Source organism: Coregonus clupeaformis, chromosome 24 (genome assembly GCF_020615455.1).
Source record: "Coregonus clupeaformis isolate EN_2021a chromosome 24, ASM2061545v1, whole genome shotgun sequence".
In the NCBI taxonomy this organism is placed as follows: domain Eukaryota; kingdom Metazoa; phylum Chordata; class Actinopteri; order Salmoniformes; family Salmonidae; genus Coregonus; species Coregonus clupeaformis.
In genome coordinates this window covers 29,281,352-29,300,572 of record NC_059215.1, presented here as the reverse complement: position 1 = coordinate 29,300,572, position 19,221 = coordinate 29,281,352, and the positions used below count along the sequence as shown (strand labels likewise).

Here is a 19,221-nt window from a genome sequence, read left to right as displayed (position 1 = left end):
ATTTTGTTACATTACAGCCTTATTCTAAAATGGATTAAATAAAAAATGTCCTCATCAATCTACACACAATACCCCATAATGACAAAGCGAAAACAGGTTTTTAGAAATGATTGCAAATGTATTAAAAATAAAAAACAGAAATACCTTATTTACATAAGTATTCAGACCCTTTGCTATGAGACTCGAAGTTGAGCTCAGGTGCATCCTGTTTTCATTGATCATCCTTGAGATGTTTCTACAATTTGATTGGAGTCCACCTGTGGTGAATTCAATTGATTGGACATGATTTGGAAAGGCACACACCTGTCTATACAAGGTCCCACAGTTGACAGTGCATGTCAGAGCAAAAACCAAGCCATGAGGTCGAAGGAATTGTCCGTAGAGCTCCGAGACAGGATTGTGTCGAGGCACAGATCTGGTGAAGGGTACCAAAACATTTATGCAGCATTGAAGGTCCCCAAGAACACAGTGGCATCCATCATTCTTAAATGAAAGAAGTTTGGAACCACTAAGACTCTTCCTAGACCTGGCCGCCCGGCTAAACTGAGCAATCGGGGGAGAAGGGCCTTGGTCAGGGAGGTGACCAAGAACCCGATGGTCACTTTGACAGAGCTCCATAGTTCCTCTGTGGAGATGGCAGAACCTTCCAGAAGGACAACCATCTCTGCACCACTCCATCAATCAGGCCTTTATGGTAGAGTGGCCAGACGGAAGCCACTCCTCGGTAAAAGGCACATGACAGCCCGCTTGGAGTTTGCCAAAAAGCACCTAAAGGACTCTCTGACCATGAGAAACAAGATTCTCTGGTCTGATTAAACCAAGATTGAACTCTTAGGCCTGAATGTCAAGCGACACGTCTGTAAGAAACCTGACACCATCCCTACGGTGAAGTATGGTGGTGACAGCATCATGCTGTGGGGATGTTTTTCAGCGGCAGGGACTGGAAGACTAGTCAGGATCGAGGGAAAGATGAACAGAGCAAAGTACAGAGAGATCCTTGATGAAAACCTGCTCCAGAGCTCTGATTTAACATTGCTGGAGAGACCTGAAAATAGCTGTGCAGTGACACTCCCATCCAACCTGACAGAGTTTGAGAGGATCTGCAGAGAAGAATGGGAGAAATATTGATGAGAAAAAAAACAATTTAATCCATTTTAGAATAAGGCTGTAACGTAACAACATGTGGAAAAAGTCAAGGGGTCTGAATACTTTCCGAATGCACTGTAAGTCACTTCCTATCATCCGTCTCTCAGTTTGGCATCTCACCTCCATACGTATCAGTTAATTGGTGTCTGAGAATCTACTTAAAAAGGCTCTGTATCCTCTTGATCACCTGCTGGTGTAGAGAGATAGTGAGCTGCTGGGTGTTCTTTTGGAGCGATATGGGGGAGGAAAGGAGACTGAATATACCATGCAGGTTGGTTTCTCACTGGGATTAGACAGGATAGACAGGTGCTTTTATCAATCTCTGTCCCCAATGACAGACAGACAGGAGGACCAGGCTTTGAAACTAAAGAGCTGTGTTTCAGGTGATTAGGCTTTGAGTCAGGTCTGTTGCCTTAGCTATGCCTCCCAGGACACACACACATACACGCAAACACACACTCCCCCCACCTCGCTAATGACAGACAGTGGCGGAGTGTGTGTGACAGTTCTCTAGCTGTCAGATCAAACACACCTGCAATTTCAAGCACTTAGATCTATCTTACCAAGATTGACCATTGAACAGTAGTCCCTGAGGTGTCTCTGTATCCAACCTATCAATCTCCCTCTCTCTCACTCCTTTTTGTTCCTGTCTCTTCTGGAGTAGAAAGTCCTTTCTCACTGTCAGTGGCTCTCTTATTCTCTCTTGGATCCTGCTGGATTTCCTCTTTGACACGTCTACTATTTTTTTCCATCTGACATCAAATATGTTAATTAGAAAGCTCTGTCTGTAATTTCACAAGTAACCACTGACAGAGAAAGTGTCAACAGAATCTGTATAATAATTAGATTGAGACAGAGCTGCAGCAGCCCTGCTCGGTGCTCTGTCTGTGTACACTACTACTGTAGCTGCCTGTTCATTATGACAGAATGGGATGGTGTGGAAGCAGAGATGAGAAGGGGAAGAGACTAGCATCTTGTCAAATACAGGCCCTCTCCTCTCCGCCGTGCCATGGTTTGTCATCATCACCTGTTAATTGCAGTTGAAACAACATCACAGACTGGGGAATGGAAGTTAATATTAGGCTACTTAGTGTCGCTTGTTTCCACCTGCGAGTAATTTCACCTTGAGAAGCACGGGGTGTGTGGAAAGATCCACTATATGTTTCTCTCAGTGTTAACCTCTGTCCCCCTCTCCTCTGTCTCCCTGCAGAAGTGGCAGTGTTTGGAGGATGCCACAGGGAAGCTGAGGCTGTATAAGTGTAAGGGCATGGCCAGCATGTCTGCAGCCCAGAAGGAAGGCCCTGCCAACATCAAGTCCAAGTACTACCCCCAGCGCAAGGCAGAGCGCAACACAGAGCCCGACGGCTGTAACTGTGACCAGTACCCCAGCTTCAGACTCAGCACCTTTAAAAAGAAGAAGCTGCTCTCCAAGAAGAGTAAGTGGAGTGGAAAGAATGTGTGGCACACTCTTGTCACACACTTCTCACACACTCATGTAAACACACAAAATTCTGCTTCACAAAATGTTCCTCACTCACTCAACCTTGCATGAATACTGTACAGTCACTCACTTCTTATAACTGATGTGGAATGTGGGCATCACCTTGTGGAGACAATAATACCTTCACCCACAGTCATTATTTAAATGTTGAGTATATAACTTTGTGGGCGACCCGACCAAATTCACATAAAAATGTAATCTGTCATTCTTATTGAAAGCAAGTCTGATAAGTGGTAGATCCATTCTATGTGCGCTATTCTGATGATCTCTGTGTTTAAGTTTAGCTTTTGCTTCTTTTTACTTTCGGTTTCACACACCAGCTTCAAACAGCTGAAAATACAATGTGTGTTTGGTTATTTAAAAAAAAAAAAATATATATATATATACAGTATATATTGTACAATGATTCTCTACACCCCTCAAATTAAAATCTGGACCTCAAAGCCAGTTCCACTGCTGTTTCATTTTTCCCCTCTAATCAGGGACAGATTTAGACCTGGGACACCAGGTGGGTACAATTAATTATAAGGTAGAACAGAAAGCCAGCAGGCTCCAGACCTCATAGGGTAAGATTTGAATACCCCTACTCTACACTATACATTGCTTGTTTTGTCACATAAACTGAAATTAGGTGAACATGATGATAGAATTTTGGCAACCAGTAAATGGCGGAGCGATTTCTACATATTGCACATTTTAATGAGTACCATAGGGCCTGATAGGGTTTATATACTGACTGTAGAAATCCCTCCACTAACTCACCCTGCCCTCCTCCTGACAGAGATGAAAGCCATCAAGAGCTATGCCCGTAACCGTTACTCCCGCTCTGTGGAGATGGAGATAGGAGGGGACCTGTATGCTGTAGACTTGGAGGATGGCTACCAACCTGTACCGGCCCCCAGGAACCTCAGCCAGGCTGGGGACAGGACCCCACGCGACGACACTGAGGATGACTTCAGTGGCATGGGGGTCACTGTCACCGTCACCCCCAAGACTAGCAGCAACAGTCTAGCTATTGTGCCTTCTGGCATCAAAGTCACACACAGGTCAGGGAGTGTGTCGATGTTCTATGTGGATGGGTGGGTTTGTTTGTAGTGTGCTAGTACTGCATGTTGAATGTGTTGTTGTGTTAGTTATTGATTAGGCTAAATGCTCACTGTGTATCCTGTCCTCAGGTGCTCTATTCTGGCCAATGACACAGTGAAGTGTGATACAGGGATCTATAAGTCCCTGCAGGCCTGGAAGGACCACAAACTCCACATCGATCACGAGGTTAGTCTTCTCAGCCACTCACATAACTGATGTTTTATTCCTCAATGCAGTTGATTATCTTCAGTGGTCACAGTGATCGTGTAATGACAATCAATGACTGACAACGAAATCAATTACAATTATGGACAGCATCATTATTATTATTAATTAGTTGAATATAGCCTGCTATTGACACATATATACACAGATTCAGTTCCTGTGTTGAATGCCACCCTCAGTGTTGTAATCCACTGAATGTACAAAACATTAGGAACACCTTCCTAATATTGAGTTGCATCCCCTTTTGCCCTCAGAACAGCCTCAATTCGTCGGGGCATGGACTCTACAAGGTATCGAAAGCGTTCCACAGGGATGCTGGCCCATGTTGATGCCAATGCTTCCCATAGTTGTGTGATGTTGGCTGGATGTCCTTTGGGTGGTGGACCATTCTTGATACACACGGGAAACTGTTGAGCGTGAAAAACCCAGCAGTGTTGCAGTTCTTGACACAAACAGGTGCACCTGACCCCGTTCAAAGGCACTTAAATATTTTGTCTTGCCCATTCACCCTCTGAATGGCACAAATACACAATTAATGTCTCAATTGTACCTAATGTTTTGTACACTCAGTGCAAAAGCCATTTAGCAGACACTTTATTCCAAACGATTTACAGTCATGCCTGCATACATTTTACGTACGGGTGGTCCCAGGAATCGAACTCCTGGCACTGCAAGCGCCATGCTCTACCAACTGAGCTACAGAAGACCACATTGTTGTGATATTTCTCTATCTAATGCCCTGCATCTCTGTCAGATTGAGACCTTGCAGACAAAGATCAAGAACCTAAGAGAGGTTAGGGGTCACCTGAAGAAAGCCCGCCCAGAGGAGTGTGACTGCAACCGCTACATGTAAGGACCAAACAACTCTTAGGAATCCACATGTCACGATCGCCTATGAAGTATGACCAAAGCGCAGCGTTGGGAGTGAACATGATGATTTTAATTTTGAAACACACGACAAAACAAACACGATCCGTGAAGTCCTCAGTGACAACTACTGAACAATGAACAAAAACCCACCACCCCCAACGGAAAACAAACAGATTAAATATGGCTCCCAATCAGAGATAACGAGCCGACAGCTGACACTCGTTACCTCCGATTGGGAGTCACTTGACCAAACACATAGAAATACACCCAAAAGAATGAACAACCCTGGCTCAATATTCAGAGTCCCGGAGCCAGGGCGTTACAGTACCCCCCCCTAAAGGCGCGGACCGCGACCGCGCCTCAACAAGGGCTACACAAGGGAGGGCTGGGTGGGCACACCTCCTCGGCGGCGGCTCCGGCTCCGGCCCTGATCCCCACTCCCTCTCCAACCCCCAAAAGTACCCCCGGTCCTGTCTAGCCCCGCTGGCCGGAGCCGGACTGACGACACGCGCCCCTGGCTTGGTGCGTGGAACAGGAATGGGCCTTACCAGGCTGACGACTCGCCCCCTGGCTTGGTGCGAGTGGCAGGAACAGGCCGGGCCGGGCTGGCGACGCGCACCGTATCCCTGGTGCGAGTGGCATGAACAGGCCGGGTCGGGCTGGCGACGCGCACCGTATCCCTGGTGCGAGTGGCCGGAACAGGCCGGGCCGGGCTGGCGACGTGCACCGTATCCCTGGTGCGAGTGGCCGGAACAGGCCGGGTCGGGCTGGCGACGCGCACCGTATCCCTGGTGCGAGTGCCCGGAACAGGCCGGGCAGGGCTGTCGACGCACACCGTATCCTTGGTGCGTGGAGCAGGAACAGGCCGGGCAGGGCTGTCGACGCACACCGTATCCCTGGTGCGTGGAGCAGGAACAGGCCGGGCAGGGCTGTCGACGCACACCGTATCCTTGGTGCGTGGAGCAGGGACAGGCCGGGCTGGGCTGTCGACGCACACCGTATCCTTGGTGCGTGGAGCAGGGACAGGCCGGGCTGGGCTGGCAAAACGCACCACAGACTTGGTGCGGGGCGCAGGAACAGGCCGAGCTGGGCTGGCGACGCACCCCGTAGGCTTGGTGCGTTGAGCAGGGACAGACAGAACCGCACTGGGGACACACACCCCTGGCCCTACACGGGGATCAGGAACGGGCCGGACCGGACTGGAAACACCCCCCAGTACCTCTCGCCGTGCCTCCACACTTTCCATCCCCTTCGTAACCAGTGGCCCCCTTAAACTGGCGGCCATATCTGCCAACCTCTTGCACTCCTCCGGGCCGTACACCTTCTGCCCCGACGTCGTGAGCCCCCCCCTAAAAAATTTCTGGGGGTCTCTCCTCTCGGTGGACCAGGCCTCCATAGTCCTCTCCCAACCTTCGCTCTTCTGGCTCCACCACTCGTTATCCAACTGCTGCTTGGTCTCGTTGTGGTGGGATTTTCTGTCACGATCGTCTGAAGGAGGAGACCAATGCGCAGCGTTGCGAGTGAACATGATGATTTTAATTTTGAAACACACGACAAAACAAACACGATCCGTGAAGTCCTCAGTGACAACTACTGAACAATGAACAAAAACCCACCACCCCCAACGGAAAACAAACAGATTAAATATGGCTCCCAATCAGAGATAACGAGCCGACAGCTGACACTCGTTACCTCCGATTGGGAGTCACTTGACCAAACACATAGAAATACACCCAAAAGAATGAACAACCCTGGCTCAATATTCAGAGTCCCGGAGCCAGGGCGTTACACCACAGTTCATGTTCAGCTGCTTTATTACCAATATCCTTCCACACACTAAATGCCAGCATTAAATGCATGTACAGTAAACATAACGGCACTCTACCAGACTTGAATAGCTTTTCTCCATGCTCATAAAGACTGATTATGTAAATATCCGTCTGTGTTTCAGCTACAAGTCTAAGTACAAGAGTAAGCTCAGGCACAACGGAGGCAGCATTCACCCATTCAGGTAAGGGTGTGGGTTTGTGAATAAGAAAGGGACATTTACTGTATGTGTGCTTATGCCTGTGTAATGATTGTATATCTACAATATAAACTCAGCAAAAAAAGAAACGTCCCTTTTTCAGGACCCTGTCTTTCAAAGATAATTAGTAAAAATCCAAATAAGTTCACAGATCTTCATTGTAAAGGGTTTAAACACTGTTTCCCATGCTTGTTCAATGAACCATAAACAATTAATGAACATGCACCTGTGGAACGGTCATTAAGACACTAACAGCTTACAGACGGTAGGCAATTAAGGTCTGAAAAACACCAAAAGAAAGATGCCCAGGGTCCCTGCTCATCTGCGTGAACGTGCCTTAGGCATGCTCAAGGAGGCATGAGGACTGCAGATGTGGCCAGGGCAATAAATTGCAATGTCTGTACTGTGAGACGCCTAAGACAGTGCTACAGGGAGACAGGACGGACAGCTGATCGTCCTGGCAGTGGCAGACCACGTGTAACAACACCTGCACAGGATCGGTACATCCGAACATCACACCTGCGGGACAGGTACATGATGGCAACAACAACTGCCCGAGTTACACCAGGAATGCACAATCCCTCCATCAGTGCTCAGACTGTCCGCAATAGGCTGAGAGAGGCTGGACTGAGGGCTTGTAGGCCTGTTGTAAGGCAGGTGCTCACCAGACATCACCGGCAACAACGTCGCCTATGGGCACAAACCCACCGTCGCTGGACCAGACAGGACTGGTAAAAAGTGCTCTTCACTGACGAGTCGCGGTTTTGTCTCACCGGGGTGATGGTCGGATTCGCGTTCATCGTCGAAGGAATGAGTGTTACACCGAAGCCTGTACTCTGGCGCGGGATCGATGGTCTGGGGCGGTGTGTCACAGCATCATCGGACTGACCTTGTTGTCATTGCAGGCAATCTCAATGCTGTGCGTTACAGGGAAGACATCCTCCTCCCTCATGTGGTACCCTTCCTGCAGGTTCATCCTGACATGACCCTCCAGCATGACAATGCCACCAGCCATACTGCTCGTTCTGTGCGTGATTTCCTGCAAGACAGGAATGTCAGTGTTCTGCCATGGCCAGCGAAGAGCCCGGATCTCAATCCCATTGAGCACGTCTGGGACCTGTTGGATCGGAGGGTGAGGGCTAGGGCCATTCCCCCCCAGAAATGTCCGGGAACTTGCAGGTGCCTTGGTGGAAGAGTGGGGTAACATCTCACAGCAAGAACTGGCAAATCTGGTGCAGTCCATGAGGAGATGCACTGCAGTACTTAATGCAGCTGGTGGCCACACTAGATACTGACTGTTACTTTTGATTTTGACCCCCCCTTTGTTCAGAGACACATTATTCCATTTCTGTCAGTCACGTCTGTGGAACTTGTTCAGTTTATGTCTCAGTTGTTGAATCTTGTTATGTTCATACAAATATTAACACATGTTAAGTTTGCTGAAAATAAACGCAGTTGACAGTGAGAGGACGTTTCTTTTTTTGCTGAGTTTATTTGAATGTTTCATTGTGCCACTGTATGATGTGTGTATTTCTATGTGTGTGACGTCATCAGGAAGGGTCAGGATAAGAAAACGTGGTTGCTGAAAGAGCAGAAGAGGAGGAAGAAGATGCGGAAGCTGCTGAAACGTCTGAGGAACAACGACACCTGTAGCATGCCTGGTCTCACCTGCTTCACCCACGACAACCAGCACTGGCAGACCGCCCCCTTCTGGACCAGTAAGACACTACACACACACACACTCACAAACACACATACAGTACACACTAGCATTACTGACTATTCTCTGTCTGCAGTGGGTCCGTTCTGTGCCTGCACCAGTGCCAACAACAACACCTACTGGTGTCTAAGGACCATCAACGAGACACACAACTTCCTCTTCTGCGAGTTTGCTACTGGCTTCCTGGAGTACTTTGACCTCAACACAGATCCCTACCAGGTCAGTACTCAATCCTCACCACAATCACTCCTCTGTAAAGATGTTTTCTAATATGTTTTTCTAATGTTTCCACTTCATTTCAATGAAATTACGTTGAACCAACGTGGAATAGACATTGAATTGACGTCTGTGCCCAGGGGTTGCCTGTTGCCTTGTTTCAAGATAGCAAACTGAAAATCAGCTATTATATAAGAGATGTTAGACCAGTATGAAGACCAGTACTATTCATCTCTCACCGACCTGGACTCTCTCTCTCTCTCTCTCTCTCTCTCTCTCTCTCTCTCTCTCTCTCTCTCTCTCTCTCTTCTCTCTCTCTCTCTCACTCACACACCTGGACTCTCTCTCTCACACACTCTCACCCACCCGGACTCTCTCTCTCGCTCTCACCCACACGGACTCTCTCTCTCTCACACACACCCGGACTCTCTCTCTCTCTCGCTCTCACCCACCCGGACTCTCTCTCTCTCTCTCTCACTCACCCACCCGGACTCTCTCTCTCTCACTCACCCACCCGGACTCTCTCTCGTCTCTCTCTCACCCACCCGGACTCTCTCTCTCTTTCTGTGTGTAGCTGATGAATGCTGTGAACACGTTGGACCGAACCATTCTAAACCAGCTCCACGTTCAACTCATGGAGCTCCGCAGCTGCAAGGGCCACAAGCAGTGCAACCCCCGCACCCGCAACCTGGAGCTGGGTGAGTTCCTTTAACACACACACACACACTATGCCAGGTTGTTGTGGGTTGTGACTACAGACGAATGATCTCTGTTTGTCATCCTCATCACCATCATACTCACCACCAGACCCAAGTCCTGCCTTGCTTTCTGTTCTTGCATTACTTCTCATGTACCAGTTCTATAACTGCATTTTAAACAATTACAACCTCTCCCTCTGGAATGTGTTTTGTTCCTTTTAATTAAGGTCAATTCCGTTTTTCTTTTTTGTATTTATTTGAATTTCAGATACCATTTTGGCTTTAAAACGACTGCTCTTTCTAAACCATTTAAAAACCTCTCTTAACTAGGTCTCTGTGCCTTCATTGATAGGAATCTGTTCATATGTTTTCTAACCACTGCTATTGTCTCTTCTTCAGGAGGTAAAGAGCGAAGCAGCTTTGATGAATACAGGTATCTTTACTCATTGACTTGAACACCACTCAGCACTTCACTATTTATTAGATATTAGTACTATATAAGATTTATATAAATATTCCTAAAAGATAGCACACATACTTGGTCTAGAATACATTGACAAAATACACAACACTTAGAGAATACATAGGTGTGGGGCGATTGCGTTTGAGAGTGTTTTTTGGTGTGCTGTTTCTCTTGCTTTCCTCTGCTTCTTTGCATGACAGCTGGTTTGGGGGGACTGAGTACTTTTCTAACCTGGGGGGTACACTGTACGTATGCTTGAATGTCTCTGCACTCCTTCTGACTGAGGTTGGGAGAGGGTTGAGGGCTTATTTTCCTCTGCTTGAATGGGCTGGGTAACAGTCTGTCTTATTGTCGCTTGTACATCAGGCAGTTTCAACGCAGAAAGTGGCCAAAAGTGAAGAAGCCCACCTCCAAATCACTGTGAGTTTGGACATCCATCTGGTCCTCACGATGCCACCAAACAGTCACCTCTAACTGAGCTTTTCTTCCTCTCTTTCCTCTCTTCCTTTTCTGTAGGCTTGCATGCTGATCTCTGCTAGTTCTAGTTAATAACCATGTCTGTCTCACTCTCCTGTCTGTCTGCATGGATGTTATTCGAACCTGCACAGCTCTGCTCACATCTCACCCTGTCCTACTGTTTCTCACCAGTAGAGGGCGCCATCCACCACCACCACCACCCAACACATCTGACTTAATCATCTTAGCATCTCTGTCTATTGGTTGACTTTTCTCTTTATTACATTTCATATGGTCTCTTATAATGTCTCTTTCTGATACTCTACTGTCCATGTGGCTTGTGTGTTTCGTGATTTATCTCTATATATTTATCTCTGATATACTAGAGCCTGATGTGAACATCACAGCATCAACCCATTCACGTGGTGCTGATGGGAAGAGATACAGACATAACAGGTGCCCGAGGTTTACTGTGGATGACGCTGTTTTTGTCTGTGTGCTTTTGTCTCATCAGAGGACAGATTTGGGAAGGCTGGGAGGGATAGGGTCCATGAGGTTAGAGTGGCCCCGTCCGAAGCGCCCACTGTGGGGGGAACGGGAATGGACTGGTCAGAACTTGAACCCTTGTACAGACTTGACGAGCATGCCTACGATCTCAAACTCAACTTCAATGTCAGCCTGGAGGACTGGGACAACTTTGACGGGACCGTGGACAGGATGTTCACGTTGCTCGGCAACTTCAACCACCAGCCAAACGGGCGCCGCAGCAACGTGATTCCCGGGGAGGGGAGAGGAGGAAGAGACCACGCCCTGGTGTCATCAACGGACCAATCAGCCTCAGCCATCTACCTGACCACCCTGGCCACCCCTGCTCTCCTGCTGAGAGAGGCTGGGGCCGAGGTCCTGAGGGAGGCACTGGGGCTGAATGGAGGGCCGCACCGCTCTGCCTCCTCTTCCTCTTCCTCTCCCCCAGTTCCAGCTGAGGAAGGCAGCTCAGACTGGGACCGCCCCCCGCCTCTCCTCAACCAGTTTGTGGAGGAGGGCCAGCCCACTCTGCATGAGAAGGAAGAGGATGAGGAGAGCAGGGAGAGAGGTGATGAAGAGGAGAAGGAGTTGTTGAGAAGGCGGTCGACCCGATGGAGACTGAACCATGCTCAGTGTGACTGCAGTGAGTTTGTTCAGGAGGCTGAGAATGGGTTGCCCGTATGACTGCTTGTAAGACCCCTCTCTCTCTGTCTCCCCTCCTCACCTGAGATTTTAGGGAGACTGAACCAGCACAACGCCACCTCTGGCCTGTCCCCCACCCTGACCCTTCACCCCTGACCTCTCACCCTCTTCCTCCTTAGGCCACAGCAGCACCTCCAGGCTGATATCGGGATGAGCCTGTCCCTTTAATCCATACTGTGGCCCTCCAGTGCCCCAGCCATAGCCCAGGCCAGCAGACTGCCCCCTGCTGGCCCCTTCCTGTAATACACCACCACACAACAGACTTCACAAGGAGATCCTCTAGGCTCGAACACAGCAGCAGTACATTATTATTTTCCTAATGCAGGACGTTACTTTGCTTTGGTTTTTGTTTGTGGGGCAGGGAGCTTTGCGAATGGGAGAGGAAAAGAAACTTGATAGATTTTTGATATTCATTGGATTCATTTTGTATTGTGTCCATGTGTACTTGACTTTTTGGTTTTTACTACTAGCTATATTCATTGGTGGTGATTCCATCCCACTGTGCAGCTTCAGTGTATGTGGCACATTGATTTATTGTTTTTTACCCGTGTGTTACTAATCAACATTAAAAACCCTTAATTCTATTAAATGCAGATTATGTAATAAATGTAATTATCAATTATGAGGTTGCAGCGACGCACACACACACACTTTCAGTTAGAGTGCTGTGGAACCTGCCCTTGAGTATGGCGGCAAACATGCATGAGGATGCAGTGGTTAGGGTTAGAGTGCAGGTAGGAACTGGGAGAGTGCCATCGAAGTGCCATCTCTTTTCAGTTTAATTATGTTTCTAATGAAAAACAAGAGACTTGATATTTATGCGAATCAAATATTTTTTTGGAACTCATTCTCTTTTGTTGTTCTTTTTTAAATTTCAAAATGAGTGTTTGACGTCCAGATGTTGAACAGAATAAGAGTTTTTACTAATAAGATTTCTACAGCTTGGCCAACATACAACTTGGTATCCGTGGCATTACCTGTTATAAAAACAGTCAGTCCAATCAGAGAACATGCATTTGAAGACAGTCATCTGATGTGAATCTAATTTGTCCAGTCTGTTTGGTTAATCTGTGAGTCTTTTTATGAAGTCATCAATCCAATACTTCACTGACATCATCAAAGGCCTCAGAGAGAGAAAGTGCACTTGTTTTGCAAGCCGGTTTGTCCCAGAGATGGGTGGGACATAGGTTTGGCAACTCGCTCAGACCTTACAGCAAACCTGGCAGTTTATGTTGCCTAATGCCACTTATGGAAACTCAGGACATGCTGGTTTGTAAAACAAGCACACCCAGTCATGATCAGCCGTAACTTCATGGTGTAAAGACTGTACACATTTCCCTTATCATGTATTTTCTGTAGAAATTAAAATAAATGGAAAAATAAATGTATTTAACGAATGTTGCATTCTTTATAACAATATATGGCTGTTACTAGTCCTTTTGTTTTCGCTATACATGGTGCTATTGCGGTCTCAACGTATATATAAAATTGCTGCATGTATTTGAATGTATGTTTTTAATGTAAATGTTAAAATATATTTTATAATACACAGAAAACGAAAGGTTTAATGATCTATCAAACAGTGCCGTCTCTACTATCAGTGCACGGATGTTTCACACCTGTAAGTATAGTCAGATATGAAGCTGCAAGGATTTTTTCCACGCTAAATTGACCTGTAAACTGAATCTCCCCCCAGTAATGTTGTACCATATTGTATGACGTAAAACAAGTCCCTTCTCCACCTGGAAAAAAAGAAGCAACACAACTTTTTATTAGCACTTTGAAAGGGACTACTGTATGTGAAAGAAGAAGAAAACAGATGGTTTTATCATAACAATGCCTTGTACAGTTAAATAGATTTATCATACATATATTTTTGTTTCCTTCGGTTTACCAGTGAACAGTTGATAGCGGTAACTAGTTTGTGAATAAAGTGTTGAATGCCAAGGTTTCCTCTTTACTTAATCTGGGGTGTGTTTATTTTTCATGTTCATCTCAGTCCTGCCGTCTTTGATTGGGAGACTCTGTTACCAATGCCATATATGCCAATTTCTTTATTGCACATTCATGCACTGTATAACATATTTTTCTGTGTTCTGAATAACCATACATTTGATCTTGTTTCATATTCAGCCAGCAGGTGTCACTGGTACTTTCAGCTTGGGAAGCCGTGATGACTAGCACATACAGTTTATAATCATGTCAGCAATTTGAAATCTCTTGACAACTGCCTTGTTTTATTAGCCTAGTACATAAGCATTCTTTCACAAACAGGTTATTTGATGACAGACTCCAGTCCGAACCAATGTTGGGGGGACAGTTGCCTATGTAGTGGTCTATCCCGGGTCTGAGGTGCATTTACTCTATCTGGACACTAGATGGGTGTATTGAATCATTTTGACACAGATCATCAGACAGCCCAATGCCGAGGACAGTTCAATTACAGTCCTGTAGGGATACGATTCCACACAACCCAAACGCATGGTGGAGGGGAAGGAGGGAGAAACGCCGACCGTCTGACTCACACAGACAGGGCAGGGGTGAGAGGCAGTACTCTATGCTGTAGTTACGTGGAACTACACAAAGCTGGGAAATCTACTACAACGCACATCTTTTTCCAACTTTTTGCGCATACAATGTGAGGAAAATGGCCGAGACAAGGTAAGCAAGTACTATTGTACAGTGTATTGTCAATGTATGTTTTGGTGAACGAAACTAGACGGATACAATTAAACAAGTTTTTGCTGTTGATCCTCGTTACAATGTAGTAGCTTCTCACGTCTGCCGACTCATGACTGTCTGCTGTACAACAGTACAATACCGCTAATAAAACAGGCTTGAAGTAGGCTAATTGATTGGCGATGAAGTTTCAAATTGGTCAAACCTTTATAGCACAACGTATTGTTTCGGTTTAGCTTTTCGTGCCAGAAATGAAAATGTTCATTGTATTTGCAATTCAAAGGTTATGCTATAAAAATTAATAAGAATCAACATTTGTTAAACGCAATTCGTTATTACAATGTAATAATATCCTGTAGTCAATGAAACTCACTTCAAGCTGATAAAAGCTGATATACAGGACACTAACAAGATATAAAAACGAATGCATTAGGATAAATGTTATGGTATTTCAATAATTATTTGATTGTTCTGTATCAATTGGTATTCATTATGGATGTGGCCCCTTTCTTTTCTAGACAGTAATTTTTTTTAACACAACACAGGCCTACCTGTCCTACACCACGGTGCACTCCACTGCTCCTCATGGGTGTGAAAAAGTAGAAGCAGTCAAACCATGCCTCTGGGTAACTTCAACGTTCAAACACGAGAACTAAGGTTTTTAAAATGGAATAGGTCTAATGGGTTATTCTGGGGGGAAACGTGCCTGATCTTGACCCGCTGCATATCTGTGAACATATGCTGAACGCTATATGAGAGGGCTACGCTATAGGAGAGTGCTGGTTTGTTTCACATGTTCAAGGACCACCTCCTTCCCTTCCCTTTGGTACTGTCAGTCAATCTGCCAGTCAGGCACATCCCATCCTGACTGCCAGGTGCCATCCTTCAAGGTCCAGTGCAGCCGTTTTTATCTCAATAAGCCATCATCTCTGGGTAACAATTAAATACCTTACTGTGATTGTTTTCTGTTAAAATGGTAAAAAAAATAAACAATTATTTCTTAGCAAAGAGCAATTTCTCAAGCAATACTTTTTCAAGTACTGTAGCTAGGTTTCCATCCAATTGGCAACAGATTTTCATGCGAATACTCTCTAGGATCTGCATAAAGGAAATATGCGCATTTTCCCACCAGTGGTGTGTTCCCACCAAATTGACTTTTTACTGATAAAAATCAGTGTGTCATATCATAGTGCACACAAAATATACTTTTTCGATTGTACGGAATACAAATCTAAAGTTCAATATGTTTCCATCACATTTTCAACAATACCGATAGTTTTGTCACAAAAACTGTTGCGTTAGCAAATGTTCCACTCTGGTCTTAGAACGTGCGCTCAAGCCGACAGCTCGCAGATAGGCCTACCGTGTGGGTAGGCTGTGCAGGTAGAGTCTACACATGATGAGATTATTGTGGATAAGAGAGAGAATAGTTTTATTTGTCAAACACAGTCAAGCATCGATCATAATGTCACCGAATAAGACCCTAGATATTTATTGGAAAGGAGCATCACGATCCCCGTGCACTTTCACCGCCCTGTGAAGTTCATCATAATTTACTTAATCTGTAGCCAAATAAACTGCATGGGTTCCCAAGAAGTAGTGGGAGGACCACACACCATATCATCTCGTGACTCCAAGTTTACTTTGATAGGATGGTTATTATATCAATACAGTGCATTCGGAAAGTATCCCTTTTTCCACATTTTGTTAAGTTACAGCCTTATTCTAAAATGGATTTTAAAAAATGAATCCTCATCAATCTACAGACAATACCCCATAATGACAAAGCGAAAACACGTTTTTAGAAATCTTTACAAATGTATTAAAAATATTAAACAGAAATATCTTATTTGCATAAGTATTCAGACCCTTTGCTATTAGTCTCGAAATTGAGCTCAGGTGCGTTCTGTTTCCATTGATCATCCTTGAAATGTTTCTACAACTTGATTGGAGTCCACCTGTGGGAAATTCAATTGATTGGACATGATTTGGAAAGGCACACGCCTGTCTATATAAGGTCACAGTGCATGTCAGAGGAAGGAATTGTCCGTAGAGCTCAGAGACAGGATTGTGTCGAAGCACAGATCTGGGGAAGGGTACCAAAATAGTTCTGCAGCGTTGAAGGTCCCCAAGAACACAGTGGCCTCCATCATTCTTAAATGGAAGAAGTTTGGAACCACCAAGACTCTTCCTAGAGCTGGCCGCCCTGCCAAACAGAGCAATCGGGGGAGAAGGGCCTTGGTCAGGGAGGTGACCAAGAACCTGATGGTCACTCTGACAGAGCTCCAGAGTTCCTCTGTGGAGATGGGAGAACCTTCCAGAAGGGCAACCATCTCTGCAGCACTCCACCAATCAGGCCTTTATGGTAGAGTGGCCAGACGGAAGTCACTCCTCAGTAAAAGGCACATGACCGCCCGCTTGGAGTTTGCCAAAAGGCACCTAAAGGACTCTCAGACCATGAGAAACAAGATTCTCTGGTCTGATGAAACCAAGATTGAACTCTTTGGCCTGAATGCCAAGCGTCACGTCTGGAGGAAACCTGGCACCATCCCTACGGTGAAGCATGGTGGTGGCAGCATCATGCTGTGCGGATGTTTTTCAGCGGCAGGGACTGGGAGACTAGTCAGGATCGAGGGAAAGATGAACAGAGCAAAGTACAGAGAGATACTTGATGAAAACCTGCTCCAGAGCGCTCAGGGCCTCAGACTGGGGCGAAGGTTCACCTTCCAACAGGACAACGACCCTAAGCACACAGCCAAGACAACGCAGGAGTGGCTTCGGGACAAGTCTCTGAATGTCCTTGAGTAGCCCAGCCAGAGCCCGGACTTGAACCCGATCGAACATCTCTGGAGAGACCTGAAAATAGCTTTGCAGCGACGCTCCCCATCAAACTTGACAGAGCTTTAGAGGATCTGCAGAGAAGAATAGGATAAACTCCTCAAATACAGGTGTGTCAAGCTTGTAGCGTCATACCCAAGAAGACTTGAGGCTGTAATCGCTGCCAAAGGCGCTTCAACAAAGTACTGAGTATAGGGTCTGAAAACGTATGTAAATGTGATATTTCAGGGGTTTGTTTTTATACATTTGCAAAATTTTATAAAAACCTGTTTTTGCTTTGTCATTATGGGGTGTTTTGTGTAGATTAATGAGGAAAAATAACAATTTAATCCATTTTAGAATAAGGCTGTAAAGTAACAATGTGGAAAAAGTCAAGGGGTCTGAATACTTTCCGAATGCACTGTATTTGCGCATACCGCCATTTCTCGCGTAATTAATTTTACCAATCCAAAAAGATCCCATGATGTCGAATGAACAAATTATCTGTTGGCATTTATAAAATTGTATCTTAACTTCCTGTTTCCATCACAGCTGGGTAGGACTTTACAAACTGTGGTTGGAAATGTGCTTAGTGAGTGGTCTGAGTGGGGAGGGGAAAACTGAAAACTAGCTGTTATTGGCAGAGAGGTTTGGAATTCTCATTCTTATTGGTCTGTTAACTAATTTACCACCTGGTGATGTCACCAGGCAGGCCAAAACGCCATCCCACCAAAACAGGCTGAAATTTCAGGTATTTTCAAACATCTGTTACACTAAAAGGGTATTATCATTTTAACAATTGCATAGTATTATTCCAACCTCATAGTGTGGAAATATATGGAAAGCACAGGAAAATCAGGTTTTTGACTGCACTGGGCCTTTAATGGAATCATAAGTGGGATGGGCGTGGACATATTTTATCCATAATTGAGCTCTTACACAGAGTCGGTTAGCTATTGCTGGGCACATGCTTTAAACAATTTAATCAATTAGAAATATAAGGATTGGGGAATTTTAGATTCATTTGATAGCCTGTAATCAGTTGATGTGTAGTGAAGTGGTTAGAGCAGCGTGCTCTATTGAATAGAGATGCCTGTACTCTATAAGTACAGGAGTCCAAGTTACACATTGTGAAGACAGTGAGCAAATGAAGGCAATGGAAGCATAAGCTATGTTTTATTGTGGTATGGAAAAGCCAAAGTTGGATTGTATGATTGTGGTCAGATTTTAATTACCAGTTTGTTCGCTTGAATCTTGTCAGACGTTCCTACAAATTGCTTGGTTTTGTTGCCAAAGTTTAAAAACCAAGAACTATTGCATGTTCAAATGTGTTATTACTATTATATAAAGTAGTCAATATGGTCTATAGCCATGTGCTAAATTTCCATCTCAGTTTTCCACTGCTATTCTGTGGAGAGAGTGTGCATGCGTGCGTGGGAAAAGGACAGGTGCTTACCCCCCCACACACACACACACACTCCACCCATGGGTATCCTGGGTGAGCTGAAATAAATAGTGTCAGGTTCTGACGTCTTTAGTCACTCACCCTCCACCACTTGTGTTTGTCCATCATTAAACATCTGAAAGTTGTTAGCTGAGTAAAGCTATCCTATGATAAAGACAAAAATCCTCTTTACTTGGATGTACAGTTATGGCTGAAGAAAACATCTCATGGGCTTTTATAATGGCCTTGTAGTTGTTTAATATAGGTGGCATTGTGATTACTACTGGCTTAGGCCACTGCTGCTGTAGATTTTTTGTAATGGATTTCTCTCTTACGGTGCTCCTCTCCATTCACCTGTCTCTCCACTCTTTCCTTTCACCAATGTTCTGTGAGCCCAGGCACGCCAGGTGTATGGGACTGTTTTTACTGGTCAGGGTCAGTTTTTGCTGACTGGGAGTTTGGGCTGAAAAGCTGCATTGTTAGGTCACTGCCTGCAGGATGAACTGGAGGGAGCTAACCATTGTGGACATCATCAATGACCATTTTAGATGTTGTCAAAAACCCTTCAGTCCTCCACAGCTGAGTCTGTGTGCAGAAAGATGGTTGTTGTTGGTTGTTTGATGTACGCCCATGGAAAGTAACTGTTT

General features: G+C 45.5%; 2 protein-coding genes across 10 annotated transcripts in view; both read left to right on the top strand.

Annotated features, from left to right (window-relative positions):
• Positions 1 to 11,049, top strand: part of LOC121538349 (extracellular sulfatase Sulf-2) — a 169,975-nt gene extending 158,926 nt beyond the window's left edge. For 5 of the 8 annotated variants that reach the window (XM_041846254.2, XM_041846256.2, XM_041846257.2 and 2 more), the window contains 11 exons: positions 2,357 to 2,582; positions 3,429 to 3,726; positions 3,823 to 3,919; positions 4,713 to 4,807; positions 6,780 to 6,839; positions 8,409 to 8,572; positions 8,651 to 8,793; positions 9,365 to 9,488; positions 9,888 to 9,921; positions 10,318 to 10,371; positions 10,922 to 11,049. In XM_041846254.2, coding sequence (XP_041702188.1) covers positions 2,357 to 2,582; positions 3,429 to 3,726; positions 3,823 to 3,919; positions 4,713 to 4,807; positions 6,780 to 6,839; positions 8,409 to 8,572; positions 8,651 to 8,793; positions 9,365 to 9,488; positions 9,888 to 9,921; positions 10,318 to 10,371; positions 10,922 to 10,952 — 1,326 coding nt within the window. In that variant the 3' untranslated portion in view covers positions 10,953 to 11,049. The remainder of the gene's footprint in view (positions 1 to 2,356; positions 2,583 to 3,428; positions 3,727 to 3,822; positions 3,920 to 4,712; positions 4,808 to 6,779; positions 6,840 to 8,408; positions 8,573 to 8,650; positions 8,794 to 9,364; positions 9,489 to 9,887; positions 9,922 to 10,317; positions 10,372 to 10,921) is intronic. The other 3 variants (XM_041846259.2, XM_041846261.2, XM_041846260.2) reach the window with 3 other exon arrangements.
• A 3,070-nt stretch (positions 11,050 to 14,119) lies between these two features.
• Positions 14,120 to 19,221, top strand: part of arhgap46b (Rho GTPase activating protein 46b) — a 126,321-nt gene continuing 121,219 nt past the window's right edge. For both annotated transcript variants that reach the window (XM_041846263.2, XM_041846262.2), the window contains exon 1: positions 14,120 to 14,295. In XM_041846263.2, the coding sequence (XP_041702197.1) occupies positions 14,282 to 14,295 (14 nt within the window). In that variant the 5' untranslated portion in view covers positions 14,120 to 14,281. The remainder of the gene's footprint in view (positions 14,296 to 19,221) is intronic.